Source organism: Alternaria infectoria, assembly GCF_024043175.1.
Source record: "Alternaria infectoria strain BMP 0036 chromosome Unknown scaffold_3, whole genome shotgun sequence".
In the NCBI taxonomy this organism is placed as follows: domain Eukaryota; kingdom Fungi; phylum Ascomycota; class Dothideomycetes; order Pleosporales; family Pleosporaceae; genus Alternaria; species Alternaria infectoria.
In genome coordinates this window covers 1,662,430-1,683,943 of record NW_026250692.1, presented here as the reverse complement: position 1 = coordinate 1,683,943, position 21,514 = coordinate 1,662,430, and the positions used below count along the sequence as shown (strand labels likewise).

The following is a 21,514-nucleotide window of genomic DNA, read 5'->3' as shown; positions in this document are numbered from 1 at the left end:
GGCCGGCTACTGCCCCACTCGGCCCGAAATCACATCAGATGACGGGACAGCTTGTACCATTCTCAGCGACAGCACTACATAACCAAATGAAACCATTCAAATCCTCTGACTAAGCCGACGGCAATTCACGGCCATGGATCGCACTTTCCCGACGGCTGATTGGCGCATATGCATCGCGTGTGTCAAAGGGCGCATAGCGGGGTCTAGATGTCCCTACGCCGCCGCGGAACATGGCGGGGCAACCTCCGAGCTGCGAAGGCGGGATGGAGGGACCTTAGAAAGGCAAAAAAATATTGCGATTCCGCGGGTACATGTACAGGTAATACATCGCGGACGACTTTGACTCACGATCTTACCTTATTTTCCTCCCCTTAGACTTTAATACCTCATCGTCTGTGAAAGTACCTTGCTCTACTACACTACTAATTGACCCGATCTTACTTTACTTTTGCCTTACCTCCGACATCTACTCGATTACCTCCGATCAGATCTCACGATACTTCACAATGGCAACTGAACTCCCCACCACAAACGGCCACGGCGCACAGGATGGTGAGAACAACTTTGCCGTCAAGGCCGGTCTGGCACGCATGTTGAAAGGTGGAGTCATTATGGACGTTGTTAACGCTGAGCAAGTAAGTTTCGTCTTCTCCAAGCTCACTACGCGGTGCTTTGGATAACGCGACCAATTGCTAACCAATGCCTCCTCACAGGCACGGATAGCAGAAGAAGCCGGTGCATCAGCCGTCATGGCCCTGGAGCGCGTCCCCGCCGACATTCGATCCCAGGGTGGCGTAGCCCGCATGAGCGACCCCAAGATGATCAAGGAGATCATGGACACAGTAACCATCCCCGTCATGGCCAAGGCGCGAATTGGCCATTTCGTCGAATGCCAGGTACATCCAGCACTTCCTCCAAACCCACAAAATGCCTGCTAACACCAATACCCCAGATCCTCGAAGCCCTAGGCGTAGACTACATTGACGAATCCGAAGTCCTGACCCCCGCCGACGCCATCCACCACGTCTCCAAGCACCCCTTCCGCATCCCCTTCGTGTGCGGCTGCCGCGGCCTCGGCGAAGCCCTCCGCCGCATCTCCGAAGGCGCAGCCATGATCCGAACAAAAGGCGAAGCCGGCACGGGCGACGTCATCGAAGCCGTGCGCCACATGCGCACTGTAAACAGCGAGATTGCGCGCGCAAAGAGCATGTCGGACGAGGAACTGTACTCGTACGCCAAGGAGCTGCAGGTCGACTATGCGCTGCTCAAGGAGACGGCTAAGCTGGGTCGTCTGCCTGTTGTCAACTTTGCGGCGGGCGGTGTTGCGACACCCGCTGATGCCGCGTTGATGATGCAGTTGGGCTGTGATGGTGTTTTCGTTGGCTCCGGTATCTTCAAGTCCGGGGATGCGGCGAAGAGGGCTAAGGCTATTGTGCAGGCGGTTACGCATTACAAGGATCCCAAGGTGCTTATGGAGGTTAGCATGGATTTGGGTGAGGCTATGGTTGGTATCAACTGTGGTAGCATGGGCGAGGACGAGAAGCTCGCTAAGAGGGGGTGGTAGATGTGCGACCTTGAAGCGAGAGACGCCTACTGAAGGCGGCTGCAGTTGATATTGGCGTTTTGGAGATTTAGCTCGGGCATGGGTTATGAAAATGTATAGAAGAATAAGCTCAACTCGGAATGACCATCAGTTCAACATGAATCTTCTTCTACTTCAAATTGAATCGTATCACGGTGTATCGCGGTGACGTAGAAGAGCCGAGCGAGTGCTGACTGGTAGGTGCGACACCTACTTCCACAACTTGCAGATCACGTCATACGGAAAGCCGAGGTTACATACGGAGTCACAAAAGGTAAAAGATGGAGAGAAGTGATTTAACGTTTTGATTGAGCTACCTGCAAGAGGTCACAAACGGGCGTATCGAATGCAACGTACAGTAAGCCACCGTAATTCCATAACCTGCTGGTGCCCAATACAAGGACAGTCTCAGCATCATGCGCTTTGAAAAATACCACAACCATGAACTCCGCTGCGCCGGAGACGAAACCCTTCCACATATGCACCGGCCGGTCCGTATTTGTCCGCGGTCCGTTGACCAATGCGATACGGAAGTAAAGAGGTCGAGCGTACCCAGGTGCGCGCGTTTAGCGGTCCTCGGCCCACTCGTTCTCGCGGCGGATCTGCTCCTCCTCCTCGGGGGTGAAGTCGTTCTGGATGTTGAACGTCTTGCGGATCTCGTCGGGGGACTTGCCCTTGATCATGTTCGCGACGGTCTTGCAGCCGACGTCGAGAAGAGCCTTGATGTCGAGGTAGTTCGCGGCGAGGATGATCTCGAAGAGCATCTCCTGGTCAACCTGCATAAACTTTTGGTCCCACTCGTCGATGTCGGTCGACTTCTTGCGCGAGTCGGAGTCGTCGTCTTGGGTGGCGGGCGGGTCGTTCTTGTGGTGGCCGCACCACTCGATGACCTTCTTCATAACAGCCTCGTTGACCTGCGACATGTTAGTGGCTGTTCTTCGTGGGGGCGCGAAGGTGAAGACATACATTGGGAATGGGGATAGATTCCGAGGATTCACCACCAAGATCCTCGAGCAAGTTCTTGATGAGGATGGAGCGCTCGGCGACCGGGCGCTCGACATCCATCTGGATGCCGTCGGAGGTGGTGATGTTGATCATCTTTACGCCCTCGGAGTTGGTGGTAGCCATTGCGATAGCTTTACTGTGAGGTGTTGAAGGTGGTAGTAGAAGTGGGGTAAGCTGTGGATGGAGTTGAGCGGCAGGGTTAAGCGGCCGTTGCGTTGAGAGTTGATGGAGAATGTGTGTGGGAAGAGCGTCTGGGGCTCGGGTGGGCAGTGATTATATAGGCGCAGGCGTTTTGCTTCCACGTTTGCGCGCTGTGAGGGTGAGAGAGGCAACCACGGTCCAACTCCGCCTCGCTGTTTAAGCTCAGGCGCCAAGCTCGCTCGATGGGGCAAGGCGCAAGGCTGCAATCATCAAAGGGACGCTGTAGTGACGGGAGAACGCAGGTTGTATGTGCTTTGAACCAGCTTTGTTACACGGCTTCACTTTGCTGCTTGCTGATTCAAGAAAGACATTGTGAATTGCTGCGCTCTCGTTTGTGGGCCAGCAGCTTGTGCCGTGTTTGCGCTCACTTGGACTTTGGGCGAGCCCCCGCGAATGGCACGGAGGATGACTCCACGCCGCACACAGCCGGCAGAAGTTACCAGAATACGACGTGGATTCGACTCACGGAGAATGATGCCTGGGGCTAACACGACCCGTTCCAGATACCTGTCCTTAGAAGAGATGTACGTTGAGTCCCCGGCGACATCTGTCTGGGTATGGGTGCAAGGACCAGCCAGAGTCGCCAGCGGGCCAAATGCGCGGTGACTCAAAAGGCTACTTGATACGTTTCAGTATTGCTCACACCAGAATTGCAACATCAGATCTGCCGCATGAACTTCAACCCCATCTACACGTATCCCTGAAGGGGTACTTGGGTACCTGATCCACTGATGTTGCGCCACGTGACCTTTCTGCCTGCAACGGATCCGCATGCAAAGGCAGCCTAGACAGCCGTGGACAAGTCCGACGCACCATCGGTTGCTGCCACATCGCATCTGATCAGGCCGCATGATAGTCGGCCGGTATATCAGCCATGCTTCTGCTCGCCATGTAGTTCGCAGATCATCACAGTGCACGAGTCGCAAAGCATAACTCACCATTCGCTCTTGCAACCGGCCCCCCTATCCGCGTGCAACTGGTGATTGATTGACGTAGGCCACTAAAACATTTGTTGGCCTCACTTTGCGAAAACAAACACCCAGCGGACAGATATGCGCCTGCTCAACCCCGCCAAACCCCCAAACGGCACATCTCGACTTTCGACATCATGTGGCGGCGTGTCTATTTCCTGCTGATCCTGGTGCGCATCTACTTTGCACTATCGCCGAGCTATCTGCACCCGGACGAGAACTTCCAGGGCCCCGAGGTCATTGCTGGTATGTCGCGGCACTGTCTGAGTATGCGCCCGTGGCTACGACTGACTTGTATCTAGGGCGCGTCTTCTCCTACCCCGTCCACGAAACCTGGGAGTTCACCTCCGAGAACCCCATCCGCAGCACGTTCCCGCTATGGCTCGCATACGGCTGGCCCATGTACATCTTGCGCTGGCTATGGGAGGGCTTCGGATATGACGTCTCGCCGTCGGTGGTATACTGGGCGTTGCGCGTACTCATGTTGACGCTGAGTGTCGTGATGGAGGACTGGGCCATCCACGAGCTGGTCGCTTCGCCCCGCGCGCGTCGCGTTGCCGTAATGCTCGTCGCATCGTCGTATGTGACCTGGACGTTCCAGACACATACCTTCTCCAACAGCATCGAGACGCTGCTGGTGCTCTGGAGCCTGGTCTTGATCCAGAGGATAACGGACGATAAGGTGAGTTGTTTCGGTCCGCTCGCCGATCTAGGATATGCGGCTAACGCAAGGTGCAGAAGCGCTCTGGCATCCTGGCCTCGTCCATCCTCGGCTTCATGGTCGTCGTAGGCATCTTTAATCGCATTACCTTTCCAGCATTTCTGCTTCTTCCTGCGACGACTTTGCTACCCCACTTCAAGCGCAAGTAAGTCGGCCCCTCTCGTCTTCTAGACCCTCACTAACAGCCACAGACCATTCTCTTTGGTCTTCCTTGCAACGTTCGCTCTCTTCACAGCTTTCCTTGCTATCTGCGTAGACACGGCGTTTTATACCCCCGGCGAATTCACCTTTTCCAAACTCCTCAGCGGCGCCGTCATCACACCTTTCAATAACTTCCGTTACAACTCAGATTCCGCGAACCTTGCCCAGCATGGCATACACCCACGATACCAACATTTCCTCGTCAATCTCCCTCAACTCCTCGGCCCGGCGGCACCACTTCTGTTCTTTCTGCGCAGGGCGCATGTCTCTATGATTCTCATTTCAGCCATATCTGGCGTCGCACTTCTCAGCATCTTCCCACACCAAGAAGCACGATTCTTACTTCCCGCCGTACCATTAATACTCTCCTCGATACGCCTGCCGACCCCGCGCATTCGAAAGAGTTGGATTGTCACTTGGGTAGTCTTCAACGTTGCCCTGGGTATCCTGATGGGCGTATACCACCAGGGTGGCATCGTCCCAGTCCAAATGAACATCGCCAAGACGAACGAGACAGTCTCCAATGCGTTCTGGTGGAAGACGTACAGCCCGCCAACGTGGCTACTGAATGGCAAGAATGAGGAGCTCAAGACTGTCGATCTCATGGGCTGCCCAGCTGAACAAATGATCGAGAAGGTTAAGGAAGCACTACCCCCTTGTCGGACACGGAAGCCACCAAAAGCCGACCGTGGCTCTGTATATGTGGTAGCACCGCGATCAGCACATGCTTTGATACTATATCAAAGCCCCAACACCTCAAAAGAGGTCTCATTAGAGGAAGTCTGGAGCTACCGACAGCACCTGAACCTCGATGACATGGACTTTGCCGACGACGGCATCTGGAACACCATCAGCCGCGTCGTCGGCGATCGGGGACTGGTGGTCTGGCGAGCAACTCGGAATTGCTGGTCTACACCTGAATGAGCTAGAGAGGTCACATATAAGAAGGGATCCTGTTGGTCTGATATTTCGGAGTCGTGGCACAAGATGCTAAGAATTTGGCAGCGCAAGCTGAATGTCGATTTGTTTCCTTCTTGACTTCTGCATATATACCCATCACACTTCTTCCATAGCTCCTCCTAATGTTAATAAAGTAAAACGTTCAATCACCCAAGTGCTACGTCCTCTGACCGTGCTCTACACAAAACATCGCATGTATCTGATACATATTGATATACACACATTCCACAACCCTACTCACAAAGCACCACCCGACACCCTAACAGCCCACATCGCCATCCTAACATCCATCCCAACCTTCCTCTCCGGCCTCTCAAACTCCTTCTCACCCACCTCCCTCGCATGTTCCCCCAACCACCTAACCTCCTCGCCCAACCTCTTCCTCAGCCCAGGATCCTCCGTCGCAATAACAACATTAGCCTCAAGATCCAACTCATACGCCCTCTTCGTATAATTACTACTCCCAATAACCGTCAGACTGGGATCTTCCTTCTCCCCTCCCCCATTGGCAGAAGGAAACGTAACCCACAGTCCCTTGGCATGATACGTCCACCCGCCTTCCTGGCCCACCATACCCTTCTTCCACTCTTTGAGCACGATGCTCTCGCTGAGGCCTTCGTGTTTTACTTTGCGCAAGAAGGATTTCGCGAGGTGTGTGTATGCGGCTGGGAGCATGCCGCTTACGCCTTTGGAGCCGTAGAAGCCGTTGGCGTGGGGGTGGGCGGTTAGGACTGTGCCGGAGGCGGGGCGGGTGGAGAGGAGGAGGCGGCGGAAGGAGGGCGTCATGTTGAAGTAGCCGGCTGTGAAGGTCCAGGATGAGCTTTGTAATGGGTGTGTGGTGAGGTGGGTTAGGATTTTTGTTAGGGCCGGGAGTTCGGTTGAGGAGGGGAGGAGGGGGACGAGGGAGAGGATGGGGTAGATTGTTGTTTTTGAGGTGGAGGTGGAGGGCGACGTGGTGGGCGGGGAGTTGGATGGTAGGAGGAGGTGGGCGAGGTGCTTCTCCGCGGCGGATTTGTAGTTGGAGGGGGAGTCTAGTGGTGAGGGCGCGGCGTTGGTTGTTGGCCAGGTCATGGTGTAGCCTCCGCTTCCTTCTTGGGTGCTTGGCTGTATGTCGAAGCTTAACTTTGCGACGCCGTCGTGTATCCTCTTGAAGTAGTCCGTCAAGTCTTTTGACTTGAATAAGTGGTACCGATCCTGTCGATTCGTGAAGTAATCTTCACTCAGGTTTGCTCCGGACATGATGATTTCATCGTCTATACCGTACAGTTTCATGTGCTGTAGACCCCAGCCTTCGTTGATGCGTTTGGGGATGTACTTCTTTCGCAGACCAGTCAGGTTGGGTGTATGGTACATGCGTACTTCTACGCGGTCTGAGCCGAACTCTGAGATGAGAGGTGTCATGAGAGAGGCAGTCGAGGGATTTGGTGTTTCCCTAGTTCCGCGAAGAGCGTCGGTGAGGAAAGAGATCTTAAGGTTGGGGTTACGTTGAAGAGCATCTCGGATAGTTGAGATGAGTTCATGTTCGGTCTTGCCGATGTAGAGTGTCGATAGATAGACCCGGTATTGAGCTTTGGATATTTTGTCCTGACTCCGTTAGTGCGAAGTTTCATTACTACGAGTAAGCTTGCTCACAGCATGCCTATTCCTCTAATCATTCATTGGGGATGGGGTATTGACATAAGATTCGCAAATACGTTACAAGGGCAGAAGGAAATAGGCACGGGAGAGCAGTGTGCCCCTTGGCAGAATGACAGACAGTAAAGACGCACGTTGATTGAAACAGGAGATGAAGGTTGTCTTGTATGCGTTGGAAGTTCCGATAGAGAAACTGAAAGGAAGAGGGAATAATGTGTTATGAGTAGGAAAATGACAGCAACAAAGACCGACCTACCTTCAATGTTTGATAGAACTCAGCAGGCGTCTGAAGAATCTCAATCTGATCTGGCTGAATCTCAAATCGCGGCGCAATCTTATCCAAATCCGTCGTTATCGTGGCAAGCATGGACGCTTGGCTCTGAGGCACAGGTGAGGCCATCTCAGCACTCGAGGTCGAATATCTTCGTGTTGTCCTGAATGTCCGAGTTGGGATGCGGAAAGTTCTCCTCCCCGCGATCTTCGGTGCTTGGGCGCGTAACAAGCTTCTTATTATCATGTTGGCCACTCGCTATCACGCCGGATGCTGGTATGTGCTTCGACTCCTGAAGTTTTGATGCACTTTGGGGTTGGGCGACAAGGATCATGCTCGCGCTAGCATGCGTTGGGCAAGGCGTGAGAGCGGTGCTTGGCATCGTCAATCGCGAAGCAGCAACATCCGACAAGCATCACGAACGCTGAATTGACCAAACGCCGCCATGTCGACGCTCATGAGAACGCTGCGCAACCTGCGCCGAGTTGGACTTAAGGTAAGCTTCAATACCTGCAGTAATTGACATGACAATGCTAACACGTCGGCAGGAATATGGCCACCAAATGGCGGTACGCTCGCATCCCCGCGCCCTCACCTTACATCGCAGATAGACTGATCGAGTCGCCCGCACGCTTAGAACATCGGTACGCTTGGACACTAATAAATCGCAATGTTAAGGGAGGGGCTAATGGGGAACAGGTGACACCAAAGCCGGAACCTTGATCGGCCAGGACAAGTACGGCAACAAGTACTTTGAGAACTTGGAGGAGGAGCTTCCTCGTAAGATTTGCGGATCTCAAAGACGAAGGCACATATCTGACTGGCATAGTCCGAACCCGCTGGGTCGACTACAAGGACCATGAGTTCGATCCGTATGTTGCAACGAATGTGGAGACATGGAGCAAAACTAACGTTTGTAACAGCTCTCAGATCGAACCCGGATGGTATGCTACCGCACCAAAAAACGCGAAATACGACTTTGGGAAGAACATACATCTGACTTTCTGCACAGGCACGCCTGGATGTCATACATGGTCGACAAGTCACCAGCCGCCGACCCGCTTCTGCAGCGCCAGGTCCGCGTCTGGGAGCCAAAGGAGCACAGGCCGACTCTCACATGGACCCGCTCGGGATACAAGCCTTACAACACGTACGTTCCAGACTGCGACATGGGCAGGTCAGGTACTAACAGACGATAGTGTCAAGCCCAAGTACTCCCCATGGACACCCGTCGCCAAGGCTCGACAGTAGACGCGTTTTCCATACCAAGCATTGTATATATCCAGAGAAGAAATCGATGTTTCAGATGCTATCACTTCTATCCGCTCCGATGTTCAGAGTCCCTCCATTAACTTGGGAAGCACAATCTCCTTGTTGAACTTCCAGAGCGCACTGCTGTCTTGCGCTCGGAACGTCGCACCGCTCCAATACGTGCTTCTCAACCCCTGCAGCGCGTTCATCTCGTCATAAATGCCAGCCTGTATATCCTCAGGACCGGCTTGCATGTAGAACGGCGCATGTGATGTAAACAGCACGAACTCTGGCTCTGTTGCTTCGAACCTGTCAGCATTTGCTGTTTGCAATCGCTTGATACCCGCCATCATCTCCCCTTTGACAAAGTCATCAGAAAGAGGGTATGTCGCGTTCGACCGTTGAGAACCGTAATAAATCGCTTTGACCCCAGGAATAGCGGTTGGCCCCATGGTATAGACACCCGGCAGGGCAGCGAGGTTGTACGGAGTGTGCGGCGCGCGATTGTAAATGACCAAATCGTCAGGTGTACCCGTATTTTTGACCAGAGCAGCATAATACCCAGCATCGATAAGTTTCCCAAAGACTTCACGTTCCTGCCTCCGCAGATCGAAACGCGCAAGCAGATCCACACGCGGCGGAATGGTGATGAGAAGTTTCTTCGCGCGCACCAACTTGACGCCATCGGGTGTCTTGACAACGAGTTCCACACCCCTCTCCCTCCGTACCGAACGCACGACTTCAGAAGACAGCAACAAGCTATCTGCATCAAAGAGCTCAGCCTGCGCTTTCCCGTACAACTCGCTGTTGTTGCGGCGAGCTGTGGTAACAAGACTACCGGAAGCGAGTTGCTGGACCAAACCCAACCCGTTGACACGCGCATTCTCTACTACAGGTACACTGAGGATATCCCCAATACCCTGGTTCGTATCGAACATGGTCTGTACCAGAGCTTCGAGACCGAGCTTGGCAACGAGGTCGCCGAACGGTATGGTTAGGTCTTCTGGGACGGGGTTGGGGAGGAACATGCCGCTTTCCAGCTTGGTATATTGGGCTAGGAACGCGGCGTACTTCTGGAGTCCGGCGCCGAGGTCTTGTACACTCGGTGCACTGACATTCACGGCGAGACCGGTGCTGAAGTCGTAGTTTGCGGAGTTGGCAGCGTATTGTGGTTGTTCGAGGGGGATGTCGAAGCGGGCGAAGTAGTCGAGGACAGTGCTTTCATTGTGGTAGACTTGTACGCCGTAGTCTTGAGTGAGACCGGTTGTGGGGTCTGTGTAGGTTTCTGTGTGGCCGCCTAGCCGGTTCTTGATCTCGACGACGATGACGCTTTTGTTGGCGTCTTTGAGCGTGATTGCGGCGTGTGTGCCGGATGAGCCGCCGCCGATGATGGCGACGTCTCGGGTTATGATGGCGCTGGGATGGAAGGATGAGGGGTGGTGTTTGGGGGTTGTTGAGAAGACGGGGGGTGGGAGGAGGGATGCTAGAAGCACTGCTGCTGAGAATGTGGGATGCATGTTCGATGGTGAGAATGTTCCTTTCTGAACAACAGTATCATTGAGAACTATGTGAGATTATATACTACGGCGTACTGTCTGTATGATCGCTTAAAGGTGCCGTTTGTAGACGACGTAGACTCCCGTCGCGGTGGAACAAATGCAGCGTCCCGTGTCAAAGTACACAAGAGCGTTCGCAAGGAAATCAAGTCCCAACACTCAAGCCTGGTGTCAGCGTAACGAAGCCTCCAGATTCTATCAACCAATACCCTTTGCAGGAAAGAGAGGCCATGAAGCATGTCAGCGTCGAGATTCAAGTATGCGCATGCACGCCCTCTTATGTACGGCTTGCAGCTCAGCAGCTCGCTGGCATCTGAGGTGGAGTTGTGGAGTTGTAAGCTTTCTGACAGGTTGGCAAAGGCTTGAGGGGTAACATGTGGCGTCCAGTGACAGTAGCCTGGCAAGTTGAAATGGCCATGCATTAAGAATGTCATGCGATTTCACGTGTTTCTAGATAGAAGGCGTACTGTGGGTTGTGATTGACCAGTGTCTAGAAGCTCGAAGGTGTCCAGGCGAATGGAGCGGGTAGTCGACTGTCGTATTGTTAACGTATGGAAATAAGTAACATGTATGCGTTCCGAGTCCCAGACAAAGACAGACTATACGCAGGCCTGAGAGAAGGTAACGACTGTTCGTATAGGTCACGGGGATGTGAAGAGGCTGCTGGAACCAGGCTACACCTATGGACGACAATGGAGAGGGGTTGAACGTAGGTTGACAAGAGAGCCCTGTATGTCTGCGCCGAAGTAAATCCTAACTACGTGGATATCTAGGTAGGCGCGAAATCGTCAATTGCTGTTCTCGATAGAAGTTGGTCGCCCAGGTCATGCCGCGACACTACCACGTGCCTCATCGTGCCTTCCTGTTCGATGTTGGAGGATTGCCATCTCTTGGGTAGGAACTTGTCCACATCGCCATCAACATGACCTTTGAACTACGTCGCTCAACACGATTCTTCATTCTAGCCAAGAACAATTTCTCGCGCATGCGAATTGACACACTGTACGATCGTAGACAGACACCTGTGTCACAGTGGCGGCACCAAAACTCTGCGCTCCAACTGCAGATGCTTCAAGGACGTACCTGGTGTGACTAGAGCGAAGATTGCGGAATCAGGCCGTTTTCACATGTCGCAGGACTCGAGCGTTGCGCGGCGTTCAACGCTGTGTTCTCTGGCCAAGGCGTTGGGCGCGCCAGGGGAGCCGGCACCTGCGCAGATGGCGCCAGCAGGTAACTTGGGGCGGCATGTGTGTGCGAGTCTCTCACCGACTTTGAGGCTGCGCCTAACGACGGGCCTATTGGCAATGTCAGCAACGTTACAGGTGGTGTGCACGGCAGCAGAATTGGTAAGCTGTGGGGAAGCTAACGCCTGGTCCCACTTACCCTTAGCCGCGGAAGTAGCTTGCAGCCATCACAGTACCCCGGACATCTGGACTTTGCCATGTCCGGCAGCCCGCGATAGAGCTGTCGTCGGTATAGGAAGGTCCCTTATGGCTCTTTCCGACTCGTTATGACTCTTCTCGACTCTTTTACGCGTTCGGTGTAATTCCTTGGTGCTTATCGGCTTCTACACTAGGGCGAACGTGAGGCTCTCTGGCATGCGCCAGCTACCACGGCCTGCCTGGTAGTGAAGAGAAGCATCAGGCAAGACATGGCGCGAAGACGGACGCAGTTAGCAACGTGCCCAATACTGGGTTGCACCGACGACACGACCGAAACCTCCAGTCTGGAAGCGGGAGGCGTACGGCACGTATCAGCGCGCCCTCGAACGGCCCTTTCGCCCTTGGAGCTGTTGTCACGAACCCATCGGATTATGACTCTGCCAACCTTAATGGAGGCGGTCAATATGTGAGCGTACGGTAGTGTGAAGCTGCAGCGCGGCAGAGCGCGACAAAAGCCGTGAGACGGATGCATGGCCTGCTCTGTGACACATGCGCATCGGTGCATCTGCTGCACAACCATGTCACCTTGAGTCAAGCGGAGACGAACCCTGTCAAACAATATGTCGTGACGATCTAGCTCTCTCTGTGAGACTGCTTGCTATATCCACACCAGCAGCCACGGTGACGGTTCGATAGAGTAGTTTGCGACCGCTCTGGCTGTGGCTCGTTGCACCCGTCCTTACATTGGGCCGGTTATCTGATCTGCAGCTATCTTATCTGATCCCAGCATCTCGGTTGCACATCGGCAGCAATAGCTAATTACATCATCTGTTAGTTCGGGCACGCGCGCGTGAACGTCAGTGCGGATCTGGAAAAGCTCTTGCGGCAAGTGGAAGCGCAAACCGAAGAAGCAGTTCCTTTCCTCGCAAACCACCCTATCCTGGACACAATCGCTGGAGGCCCCCTGCTGCCGTTTGTTTACTTCGGCGCAATCGAGCAGAAGGCGCGAATACACCCTCCGGTCCTTCCTTTAGTCCCAATGCGCCTCAACAGCCGTCAATAGCGAGTGCGAGTGCTGGAGGTTTGAACACCACCACAGGTCACAACAGGTCTCGTACAACTGCGGCAGACACCATGTTCGCCCACTGTAGAGGCCCGTTCTGGGGCAGAGACGACTTCTCGAGGTGTTTCGAGCAAGAGTAGGTGCTTCTTTTTGCTTTGCGCCACGACGCGATGTCTCAGATGCCACTGCAGCCATCCGATAGGCGATGCGCCACCACGAACGACCACTCAACTAACACGTCGCAGCTATCTTCAAACACTATTCCCTCTCATCGTATGCGGAATATCCGTCGTTTATCTACTGGTCCAACTCTATTTCGCCGCCACCGCGTCCCGATACTACCACGCCTACAGTGTCCTCGAAGACCCCGCCAATGTTTGGTCCTTCCGCAGTCCTCGCTACGATGGCGACGAACCCTACGAAGATGCCGAAGACGACCTTGACCGGAACGAAGATCTCGCGCTTCACGCCGTCAACACGGTCTCCACCATGGCCGTAGACAAACCCCGCGGAGAGCTCACGGTCGTCATACTCGAGGAAGTCGCGGTACTGGCCCAGCTGGCACTCCACGTCGCTGTGCTGGTGACCAATGTTTGGGGCAGGCACGGCAAGCTTGCGGCCATTGCCAATGTTGCCGTCTGGGCCTACATCGCCACCCTGGCTTCGCTGCGATTGCTGTTCTCAAGCACCAGCAGATTCTCGTTTCCCAAGCTGTGGTACCACACTGCCTTCATTTACGGGTTCCAATGGGTCTTCAGTGTCCTCCTATTTCGGTCGGCCATCATCCACCCGCGATCGCCTCTGCACCGGAAGCTGATGATTGGCGACTTCGTCCTCGTCTCGCTACTATTCCTTATCTCTTTGTGCTCTAGGAAAGGCAACAAGGCGGTGGAGCTAGAGTATGAAGGCGACATCGCGCCAGCCCGGGAACCTGTCGCTAGTGTTTTCTCGCTTGCCACTTTCAGTTGGGTCGATCCAATCGTCTGGACAGGATATAAGAAGACATACGAGCTTACCGATGTCTGGAACTTGCCCTCCAAGGACAAGGCTGCAGCTGTCATCGCGAACTACCGTCAGGTCAAGAAGACATCCGGCTTAGCTTACCACCTTTTGAAGCACTTCAAGCGTGGTCTACTCATCCAAGCAGGCTGGGCTGCCATTTCTGGTTTCCTTACTTTCGCCCCGACACTACTTCTCAAGGTCATTCTGGAGTACGTTGAGAAGCCCGAGCAGACGCCCGCCAACGCTGCCTGGTTCTACGTCATTTTACTGTTCGTTTCTGGCAGTTTGTCTGCACTTGCAGATGGCCAAGCGCTGTGGCTCGGTCGAAAAATCTGCATCCGCCTACGCGCTGTCATCATTGGAGAAATCTACGCAAAAGCGCTCAAGAGACGAGCAGCAGCGACCACCGAGAAGGCCTTGGGCGAGGAGAAGAAGAAGCAGGAGAATGATGAAGAACCCAAGGGACTGAAGCGCATCTTCACCTTTGGCAAGAAGAAGGCGACTGGAGCCTCGAAAGAAGACGAAACATCGAAACCCGAATCCGACGCTCAGGTCACCACTGGGGCTATCATCAACCTTATGGCTGTCGACGCTTTCAAAGTCAGCGAGATCTGCGCTTATCTACACTTCCTCTGGGCCAACACCCCTGTCCAAGTTGTCGTGGCTGTCTTCTTGCTCTACCGCATCTTGGGTTACAGCTCGATTGCTGGTATTGGTATGATGGTTTTCCTGCTCCCGATCAACATGTATGTTGCGCGACAATTCTCCAAGATCCAGAAACTCATCCTCGCGGCCACCGATGCCCGCATCCACACGACCAACGAAGTCCTCACCAACATCCGGATTATCAAGTTCTTTGCTTGGGAGCAACGCTTCATTGGTCTGGTCAACGAAAAGCGGTACATTGAGCTCAAGCATCTGCGACGGAGATACATTCTGTGGGCGGTAGCAGCTACGATATGGTCGGGCTCGCCAGTCTTAATCACGTTCTTGTCCTTCCTCGTGTACACGAACGTTGAACATAAGGCGCTCATTCCGTCTGTCGCATTCACCGCCCTCTCACTTTTCCAAATTCTGAGGATCCCGCTGGACCAGCTCGCAGATATGGTTGCCCACGTCCAAGAATCCAAGGTTTCAGTTGATCGTATCGAGGAGTATCTGTCCGAGCCTGAGACGGACAAGTACTCGCAACTCGTGACCCAGAAGAAGGACGAAGATGGCCAAGCCATTATTGGATTCGAGAACGGTACATTCAGTTGGGGCGGAACAGACATGGCAGACCAGGCCTCGGCAGATGCCTTCAAGCTGATGGACCTCAATCTGACGTTCCGTGTCGGCAAGCTCAACGTTGTTGTTGGACCCACTGGCTCTGGAAAGACTTCATTGCTCATGGGCCTGCTTGGTGAAATGACAAAGCTCAAGGGTAGTGTTTACCTGCCTGGTGGACTAAGCCGAGAGGACCTGACTCCCGACCCCGACACTGGACTCACTGACAGTATAGCTTACTGCGCTCAGCAAGCTTGGCTTGTCAACGGTACGGTCAAGGACAATATCGTATTCGCAAGTCCGTTCGACCAGAAGCGCTACGACGAGGTTATCGAAGCCTGCTCTCTGAAGCGAGATCTTGAAATTCTTGATGCTGGCGACGAGACGATAGTGGGAGAGAAGGGTGTCACGCTCTCCGGAGGCCAGAAACAGCGTATCTCATTGGCCCGTGCATTGTACAGCAAGGCTCGTCACGTCCTTCTTGACGATGTTCTGAGCGCTGTCGACGCCCATACTGCCAAATGGATCTTCCATTACGCACTTCACGGACGACTCATGGCCAACCGAACTTGCATCCTCGTCACACACAACGTGAGCCTCTGTTTGCCACACGCAGAGTTTGCTGTTGCACTTGAGAACGGCCGAGTGGTCGCACAAGGTACAGCAGATGAGGTCATCAACTCAGGAAAGCTTACCGAGGATCTTACTAAATCACGGCCCGCATCAAGAGGAGCGTCCAAGCCTCCTTCCCAAGAGCCCTCGGATGCTGGTGAAGAGGCAAACGGTGATGCCAATCACGCCAATGGATCTGCTAATGGCACCGCAAATGGCAAACCGGACGCCAAGAAGAAGAAGCCAGCCGGCAACAGTCAGGACGAGAAGAAGGCAGAGGGGGGCGTCAAGCTGAGCATCATCACCATGTATCTTCGAGCTATGGGCCCCTGGTACTACTGGCTTGGTGCTACCATTGCTTTTGTAGCTGCGCAAATCTCTTCGGTATCTACCAACCTCTGGATTCGCACATGGGCGAACGCGTACGCTGAAAAGGGCTATGCTGTGACGAGCAGCCATCACCAATCTCCGGTAACGCATGCTCCGACAATAAGTGGCATGGGAACATGCATGAACAGTGGCACCTGCAGCTGGAACATTCCCTTCTTTACACAACCGGAGCAGCAGTCGTATGCCTACAACACCATGCAGACTACCTTCAGTGACCCGAACCCGGACGTCAACTCTGCATACTTCCTCAGCGTTTACGCCGTTCTTGGACTCATTTTCATGTTCATCACCTTCTTACGAGAGGGCTTCCTCTTTGGAGGGTCTCTCGCTGCATCCAAACGCATACACGAACGACTCATTCAAAAGGTTACGCATGCCAAGTTCCGCTTCTTCGATCAGACCCCACTCGGTCAGCTCATGAACAGGTTCTCCAAGGACATTGAGTCAGTCGATCAAGAGGTAGCGCCAGTCGCCATTGGTGTTGTCCATTGCTTCGCTTCCATCATCACGATCGTCATTCTTATTTCCATCATTACTCCTGGTTTCCTGATCGCGGCCTTCTTCATCTCCATCCTCTACTTTCTCATCGGTCGCTTCTACATCAACTCGTCCCGCGACCTGAAGCGATTGGAGTCCGTACATCGAAGTCCGCTGTATCAACAGTTTGGTGAGACACTATCCGGCATGACGACTATCAGAGCCTACGGTGACGAACGCCGCTTCATCCGCGAGAACTTGGCGAAGATTAACACTCAACATCGTCCCTTCATCTATCTCTGGGCAGCCAACAGGTGGCTTGCGTTCCGTGTGGACGTCGTCGGTGCCATGGTCGCCTTCTTCTCCGGAGCTTTCGTGGTGCTCAGCGTTGGACGCATTGATGCAGGCGCAGCGGGTCTCGCACTTACCTATGCTGTTACCTTCACCGAGAACGTCTTGTGGTTCGTTCGTCTCTACTCTGCTAATGAACAGAACATGAACTCGGTCGAGCGTGTCAAGGAGTACCTCGATGTTGACCAGGAAGCTCCATCTGTCATTTCAGAGAACCGTCCACCATCCAACTGGCCGAGCAAGGGATCCGTAGAGTTCATCAACTACAGCACGCGATACAGGACTGACTTTGACCTTGTCCTGAAGGACTTGACCTTCAAGATCCTTCCAGGTGAGAAGGTCGGTGTCGTAGGCCGAACGGGTGCCGGCAAGAGTTCAATGGCACTTGCCTTGTTCCGGGCGCTGGAGGCTGAGAAGGGCAAAATCTTGATCGATGACATTGATGTTGGCACGATCGGCCTGCACGATCTGCGGGAGAACGTCGTCATGGTACCGCAAGGTAGGCATATCTTTATATCTCATTAGGATGGAACAGATGCTGACACTACACAGATCCGACACTTTTCACAGGCACGATCCGAAGCAATCTCGACCCCTTCTCTATCTTCACCGATGAAGAGATCTACACCGCCCTTCGCGAAGTCAACCTGATCTCTACTCTATCACGCCCTGCGTCCGGCTCTGTCACTCCTACTGGAGCGACCACCCCACCTCGCGCTGTCCAGATTCCCGTTCCGACAACAAACGCTGTGACAGCGGATGTCAACGGCAGCTACTCAGCCGCTACCACAAATCCCGGGTCCATTCTGGCGAACCGCGACTGGGATCGTGGCGAGACACAGGAAGACACTGTCGTGGTCATGCCTGATGGTCGTACTGCGGACCGCGACGATGTAGCGGCACAGGCTGCTATGGAGGCCGACAACAAGAACCCATTCAAGAACCTCAATTCGCTGGTGTCGGAATCCGGGTCCAACCTGTCGCAAGGTCAACGACAACTTTTGTGCTTGGCGCGAGCGCTACTGAAAGCACCCAAGGTTCTGCTGATGGACGAAGCCACAGCGTCCATCGACTACGCCACCGATGCGAAGATCCAAGAAACCATTCGTCAGATCAAGAACACCACCATCACGATAGCGCATCGCCTCCAAACAATCATCGACTACGACAAGGTCCTTGTTCTGGACAAGGGTGAGGTCATCGAGTACGGCCATCCCTACGATCTCGTCCGAAAAGATGGCGGTTCATTCCGCTCCATGTGTGAAACCAGTGGCGAGCTAGAAACCTTGACCAATACAGCAAAGACTGCGTATGAGTCGAAACCTACATCAGCTGCCCAATAGAAGATCGCAGCTCCGCCGTACGGTTGAAGGGTCTTGGGATGAGAGGGGAGAGTCAAATTTAGACGGAGTTGGAGACGGAAAAAAAGCATGTGATCAAGGTTTTGCATGAGCGAGGCATTATTTCCTTCTGTTTCATTGTCGGCGTATACCAAACAGGGCCTATGGGTGGTCACCTGCTCTTAGTGTGCATATAATTATAATCGACACATTGACGTACCCACCTTATACAAGAGAAAAACTGAATAGGTCTAGAGCCTACATCAACGCCGGGTTACCTATTTTGTAGGTTTTTGTGTTGATGTAGGCTGCAGGCCTATCTAGTTTTTTCTTAGTTAACATGTACTACTAAACACCTTGGAGCCTACATTAAGATAAAAACATACAAAGTAGGCGGTCCAAGGTCAACGTAGGCTCCAGGGTGTCCGGATTCTCCATTGTATGTTGTGACTTGGGTAAGCGGTGCTCGTCAGCATGTACATGTCAGCCAGTATCGGATCTTGGCGGATCTGACAAAACGCACCACCACGTCGACAACCACCGATCAGTAAACAGAAGCAAAGGCTGAGCGCATGCTACTATCGAGCCAGTCCTGCTACTGCGTTCCATCAACAATATTCTGATCGGTCAGCAAAAAGTGCAAATTACCCCGTTGGGCTTTGTGGCTTTCGCTGAAGTACCAATCACGTGGCTGTTAACCCGCCGCTTTCGGGTCTTACTTGCCTTGTCCGGCGTCTTATCAGCCTTTCGGCATGCAACTTGATCTGGTGTATGAGTATTCGCTCGGTGGTGAATAATGGCTTATGCTGACTGTGGTGTTGATTTGTCGTTGGGGAGGAGATGGCTTTCCAGTGCGTTGGCTGGACGGGAGGAGGTGAGCAGAGCCGCTTGATGATTAGAATAGATGGTAAAGTGTGTAGGTATAAAGGGGATTTTGCACCGGAAATGTTCGAGTAGCCTTTTTGATAGTATCGATTCTGTGAGATCTCGTTCGCGTATCTGGAAACCATGGAGACTATCAAGGAGATCGTCCGCGACGCGCCTTTTGGCCAACTCGTTCGTTACGCAACACGTAACCGGTTCTTCAAGTATCCCGAAGAAATACCTGGGTTCGAAATCCCATCTGCATACACCGACGTCGAAAAACTTCCCTCCCATACCGCAGGAGTTGAAGGGACTTCAACACGCAACTCAACCTCAACCACCCCGCTTCCATCGCACACCCTACCATTCAGCCCTTCACGCCTCGAAGCCGACCTAGCCCTCCATACCACCCACTCACCCGTCCACTCAATCGCCCCCGTAAAGACGGCCGACGGCCTCATACTAGCCGAATGGTATACCACAACCGACACTGCGAACCCGCAGAACTGGTCGCAGGGCAAGAAGACATGGACGGCTTTCTTGATCTGTCTGTATACGTTTATTGTGTACGCTGGCAGTTCGATATACGTCAGTAGTACGCTGCTGGTTATGAGTGAGTTTGGAGTGGGGGCATTCAAGGCGAGTTTGGGGTTGGCGCTTTATGTGCTAGGTATGTTGCTGATCTTCGTTGAGAGAGACGATGGATAGGATGGATAGCTGACGGTGTGTAGGATATGGGATCGGTCCGTTGTTGTTTGCGCCTCTGAGCGAGGGTATGTGATGTCCTCTCCTGTCCCTCTTCATCGGATGCTCGTCCCGTGTGAGGAAGTTGTCGCGGACGTAGGCCTTGCTAACAGCTCATCACAGTACCACAACTCGGCAGAAACATACCGTACATCACGACTTTCGCGCTCTTCACCATCCTCACTTTGCCTACCGCCCTAGTAGATAATCTCGGCGGCTTCCTGTTCCTTCGCTTCCTACTCGGCTTCTTCGGAAGCCCCTGCCTAGCGAACGGCGGAGCTACGATGCAGGATCTGTACTCTCTGCTCCATATACCGTACGGCCTAGCTTTCTGGACAGCAGCCGCGTTCGCTGGACCAGCTCTCGGGCCTCTTCTATCTGGCTTCTCCGTATACGCTGAGAACTGGCGATGGTACGTACTCTTGCTTCATGAATACAGCCTTTTTATTCCCTCGATGCTGACTGTTCGTGTACGTGTTTAGGTCCCAATGGGAACTCCTCTGGATGGCCGCCCCAGTATTCCTACTCTTTTTCTTCTTTCTCCCAGAAACGCAGCCTACCACCATTCTGCTTCACCGCTCCGCTCGCCTGCGTGCACTGACTGGCAATTCGAACATCCATACCCAAACCGAGATCGATCGCAAAGGCACCAAGTTCTCCGCAGAACTCCTCGATACTCTCATCAAACCTCTGGAGATCTGCGTCAAAGACCCTGCTCTCTTCTTCATCAACGTCTACTCCGCGCTGACATACGGCATCTACTACTCCTTCTTCGAGGTCTTCCCTTTGGTGTATCTGGAGATATACGGGTTCAGCGTCGGCGAGATGACGATTGTGTTTCTTTCGATCATCGTGGGATGCGTCATTGCTATGACAATTTACTTTTCGTATCTGAGGTTCTACCTCATACCGGATATCCTCAAGCAAGGACTGAGACCCCAAGAGCATAGACTCGTGCCGGCAATTTTCGCGAGTTTTGGGGTACCGATTGGGTTATTCATCTTTGGTGAGTCTGATTGCACGACTGGACTTGAGACATTGGGTACTAATGGCGAGATGTATAGGCTGGACGGCTCGTCAATCTGTACATTGGATTGTTTCGACTATCGGTATCGCTATATATTCGAGTAGCGTGTACATCATCTTCCAGGCTGTCTTTTGTAAGTTATCGCCTATACCTCTACTGTGGTTACTGTTCATATCGCTAACGTTTCTGCAGCCTACGTGCCCATGTCTTACCCGCAATACGCCGCGTCTCTATTTGCGGGCAACGACTTCTGTCGCTCCGCCTTCGCTTTCGGATCCGTACTCTTCTCCCGCCCTATGTATCTCAAATTGGGCATAGGAAAGGGTATTAGTCTTCTGGGTGGCTTAAGTGTCATGGGTATTGTAAGTTTGACGAGATCCAGCAAGTCTGTGACTTTGCGCTAACTCGAAACAGATTGGCATGTATCTGATCTGGGTTTATGGTGCGAGGCTGAGAGCGAGGTCGAAGTTCGCTGTCTGAGATGCGAGCGGCGACGATGACGATGGAAATGACGTCATGTGCGGAAGGCTGGGTGGCTGGTATCATCTTGCCTGCCTCCAGATGCGAGAGATGCGTGTTTGGTCTAGACGCAATTGGGAATGGTCCCACCACGCCCGGACAACGGATGTGCGATGATGGTAG

At 53.4% G+C, this 21,514-nt stretch overlaps 9 protein-coding genes across 9 annotated transcripts; 6 read left to right on the top strand and 3 right to left on the bottom strand.

Annotated features, from left to right (window-relative positions):
- Positions 1-506: 506 nt before the first annotated feature.
- J4E92_002813 (uncharacterized protein) lies at positions 507-1,564 on the top strand (the record flags this gene model as incomplete). The annotated part of the gene is made up of 3 exons (XM_051494213.1): positions 507-635; positions 714-896; positions 953-1,564. 3 exons carry the CDS (start codon positions 507-509, stop codon positions 1,562-1,564), a joined length of 924 nt encoding a protein of 307 aa, XP_051355892.1.
- A 584-nt stretch (positions 1,565-2,148) lies between these two features.
- J4E92_002812 (uncharacterized protein) lies at positions 2,149-2,710 on the bottom strand (the record flags this gene model as incomplete). Its single annotated transcript, XM_051494212.1, has 2 exons — positions 2,149-2,496; positions 2,549-2,710. 2 exons carry the CDS (start codon positions 2,708-2,710, stop codon positions 2,149-2,151), a joined length of 510 nt encoding a protein of 169 aa, XP_051355891.1.
- Positions 2,711-3,896: 1,186 nt separating this feature from the next.
- On the top strand, positions 3,897-5,605 carry J4E92_002811 (uncharacterized protein; the record flags this gene model as incomplete). The annotated part of the gene is made up of 4 exons (XM_051494211.1): positions 3,897-4,005; positions 4,062-4,441; positions 4,498-4,625; positions 4,672-5,605. 4 exons carry the CDS (start codon positions 3,897-3,899, stop codon positions 5,603-5,605), a joined length of 1,551 nt encoding a protein of 516 aa, XP_051355890.1.
- A 273-nt stretch (positions 5,606-5,878) lies between these two features.
- On the bottom strand, positions 5,879-7,643 carry J4E92_002810 (uncharacterized protein; the record flags this gene model as incomplete). The annotated part of the gene is made up of 2 exons (XM_051494210.1): positions 5,879-7,225; positions 7,533-7,643. 2 exons carry the CDS (start codon positions 7,641-7,643, stop codon positions 5,879-5,881), a joined length of 1,458 nt encoding a protein of 485 aa, XP_051355889.1.
- Positions 7,644-7,992: 349 nt separating this feature from the next.
- J4E92_002809 (uncharacterized protein) lies at positions 7,993-8,798 on the top strand (the record flags this gene model as incomplete). Its single annotated transcript, XM_051494209.1, has 8 exons — positions 7,993-8,043; positions 8,096-8,116; positions 8,185-8,191; positions 8,247-8,327; positions 8,377-8,419; positions 8,471-8,491; positions 8,560-8,697; positions 8,747-8,798. The coding sequence occupies 8 exons, from the start codon at positions 7,993-7,995 to the stop codon at positions 8,796-8,798; spliced, it is 414 nt and encodes a 137-aa protein (XP_051355888.1).
- An 83-nt stretch (positions 8,799-8,881) lies between these two features.
- Positions 8,882-10,315, bottom strand: J4E92_002808 (uncharacterized protein; the record flags this gene model as incomplete). The annotated part of the gene is made up of 1 exon (XM_051494208.1): positions 8,882-10,315. One exon carries the CDS (start codon positions 10,313-10,315, stop codon positions 8,882-8,884), a length of 1,434 nt encoding a protein of 477 aa, XP_051355887.1.
- A 2,555-nt stretch (positions 10,316-12,870) lies between these two features.
- On the top strand, positions 12,871-18,240 carry J4E92_002807 (uncharacterized protein; the record flags this gene model as incomplete). The annotated part of the gene is made up of 3 exons (XM_051494207.1): positions 12,871-12,935; positions 13,045-17,396; positions 17,450-18,240. The coding sequence occupies 3 exons, from the start codon at positions 12,871-12,873 to the stop codon at positions 18,238-18,240; spliced, it is 5,208 nt and encodes a 1,735-aa protein (XP_051355886.1).
- A 1,005-nt stretch (positions 18,241-19,245) lies between these two features.
- J4E92_002806 (uncharacterized protein) lies at positions 19,246-19,809 on the top strand (the record flags this gene model as incomplete). Its single annotated transcript, XM_051494206.1, has 2 exons — positions 19,246-19,346; positions 19,473-19,809. 2 exons carry the CDS (start codon positions 19,246-19,248, stop codon positions 19,807-19,809), a joined length of 438 nt encoding a protein of 145 aa, XP_051355885.1.
- A 445-nt stretch (positions 19,810-20,254) lies between these two features.
- On the top strand, positions 20,255-20,976 carry J4E92_002805 (uncharacterized protein; the record flags this gene model as incomplete). The annotated part of the gene is made up of 2 exons (XM_051494205.1): positions 20,255-20,261; positions 20,393-20,976. 2 exons carry the CDS (start codon positions 20,255-20,257, stop codon positions 20,974-20,976), a joined length of 591 nt encoding a protein of 196 aa, XP_051355884.1.
- Positions 20,977-21,514: the final 538 nt, after the last annotated feature.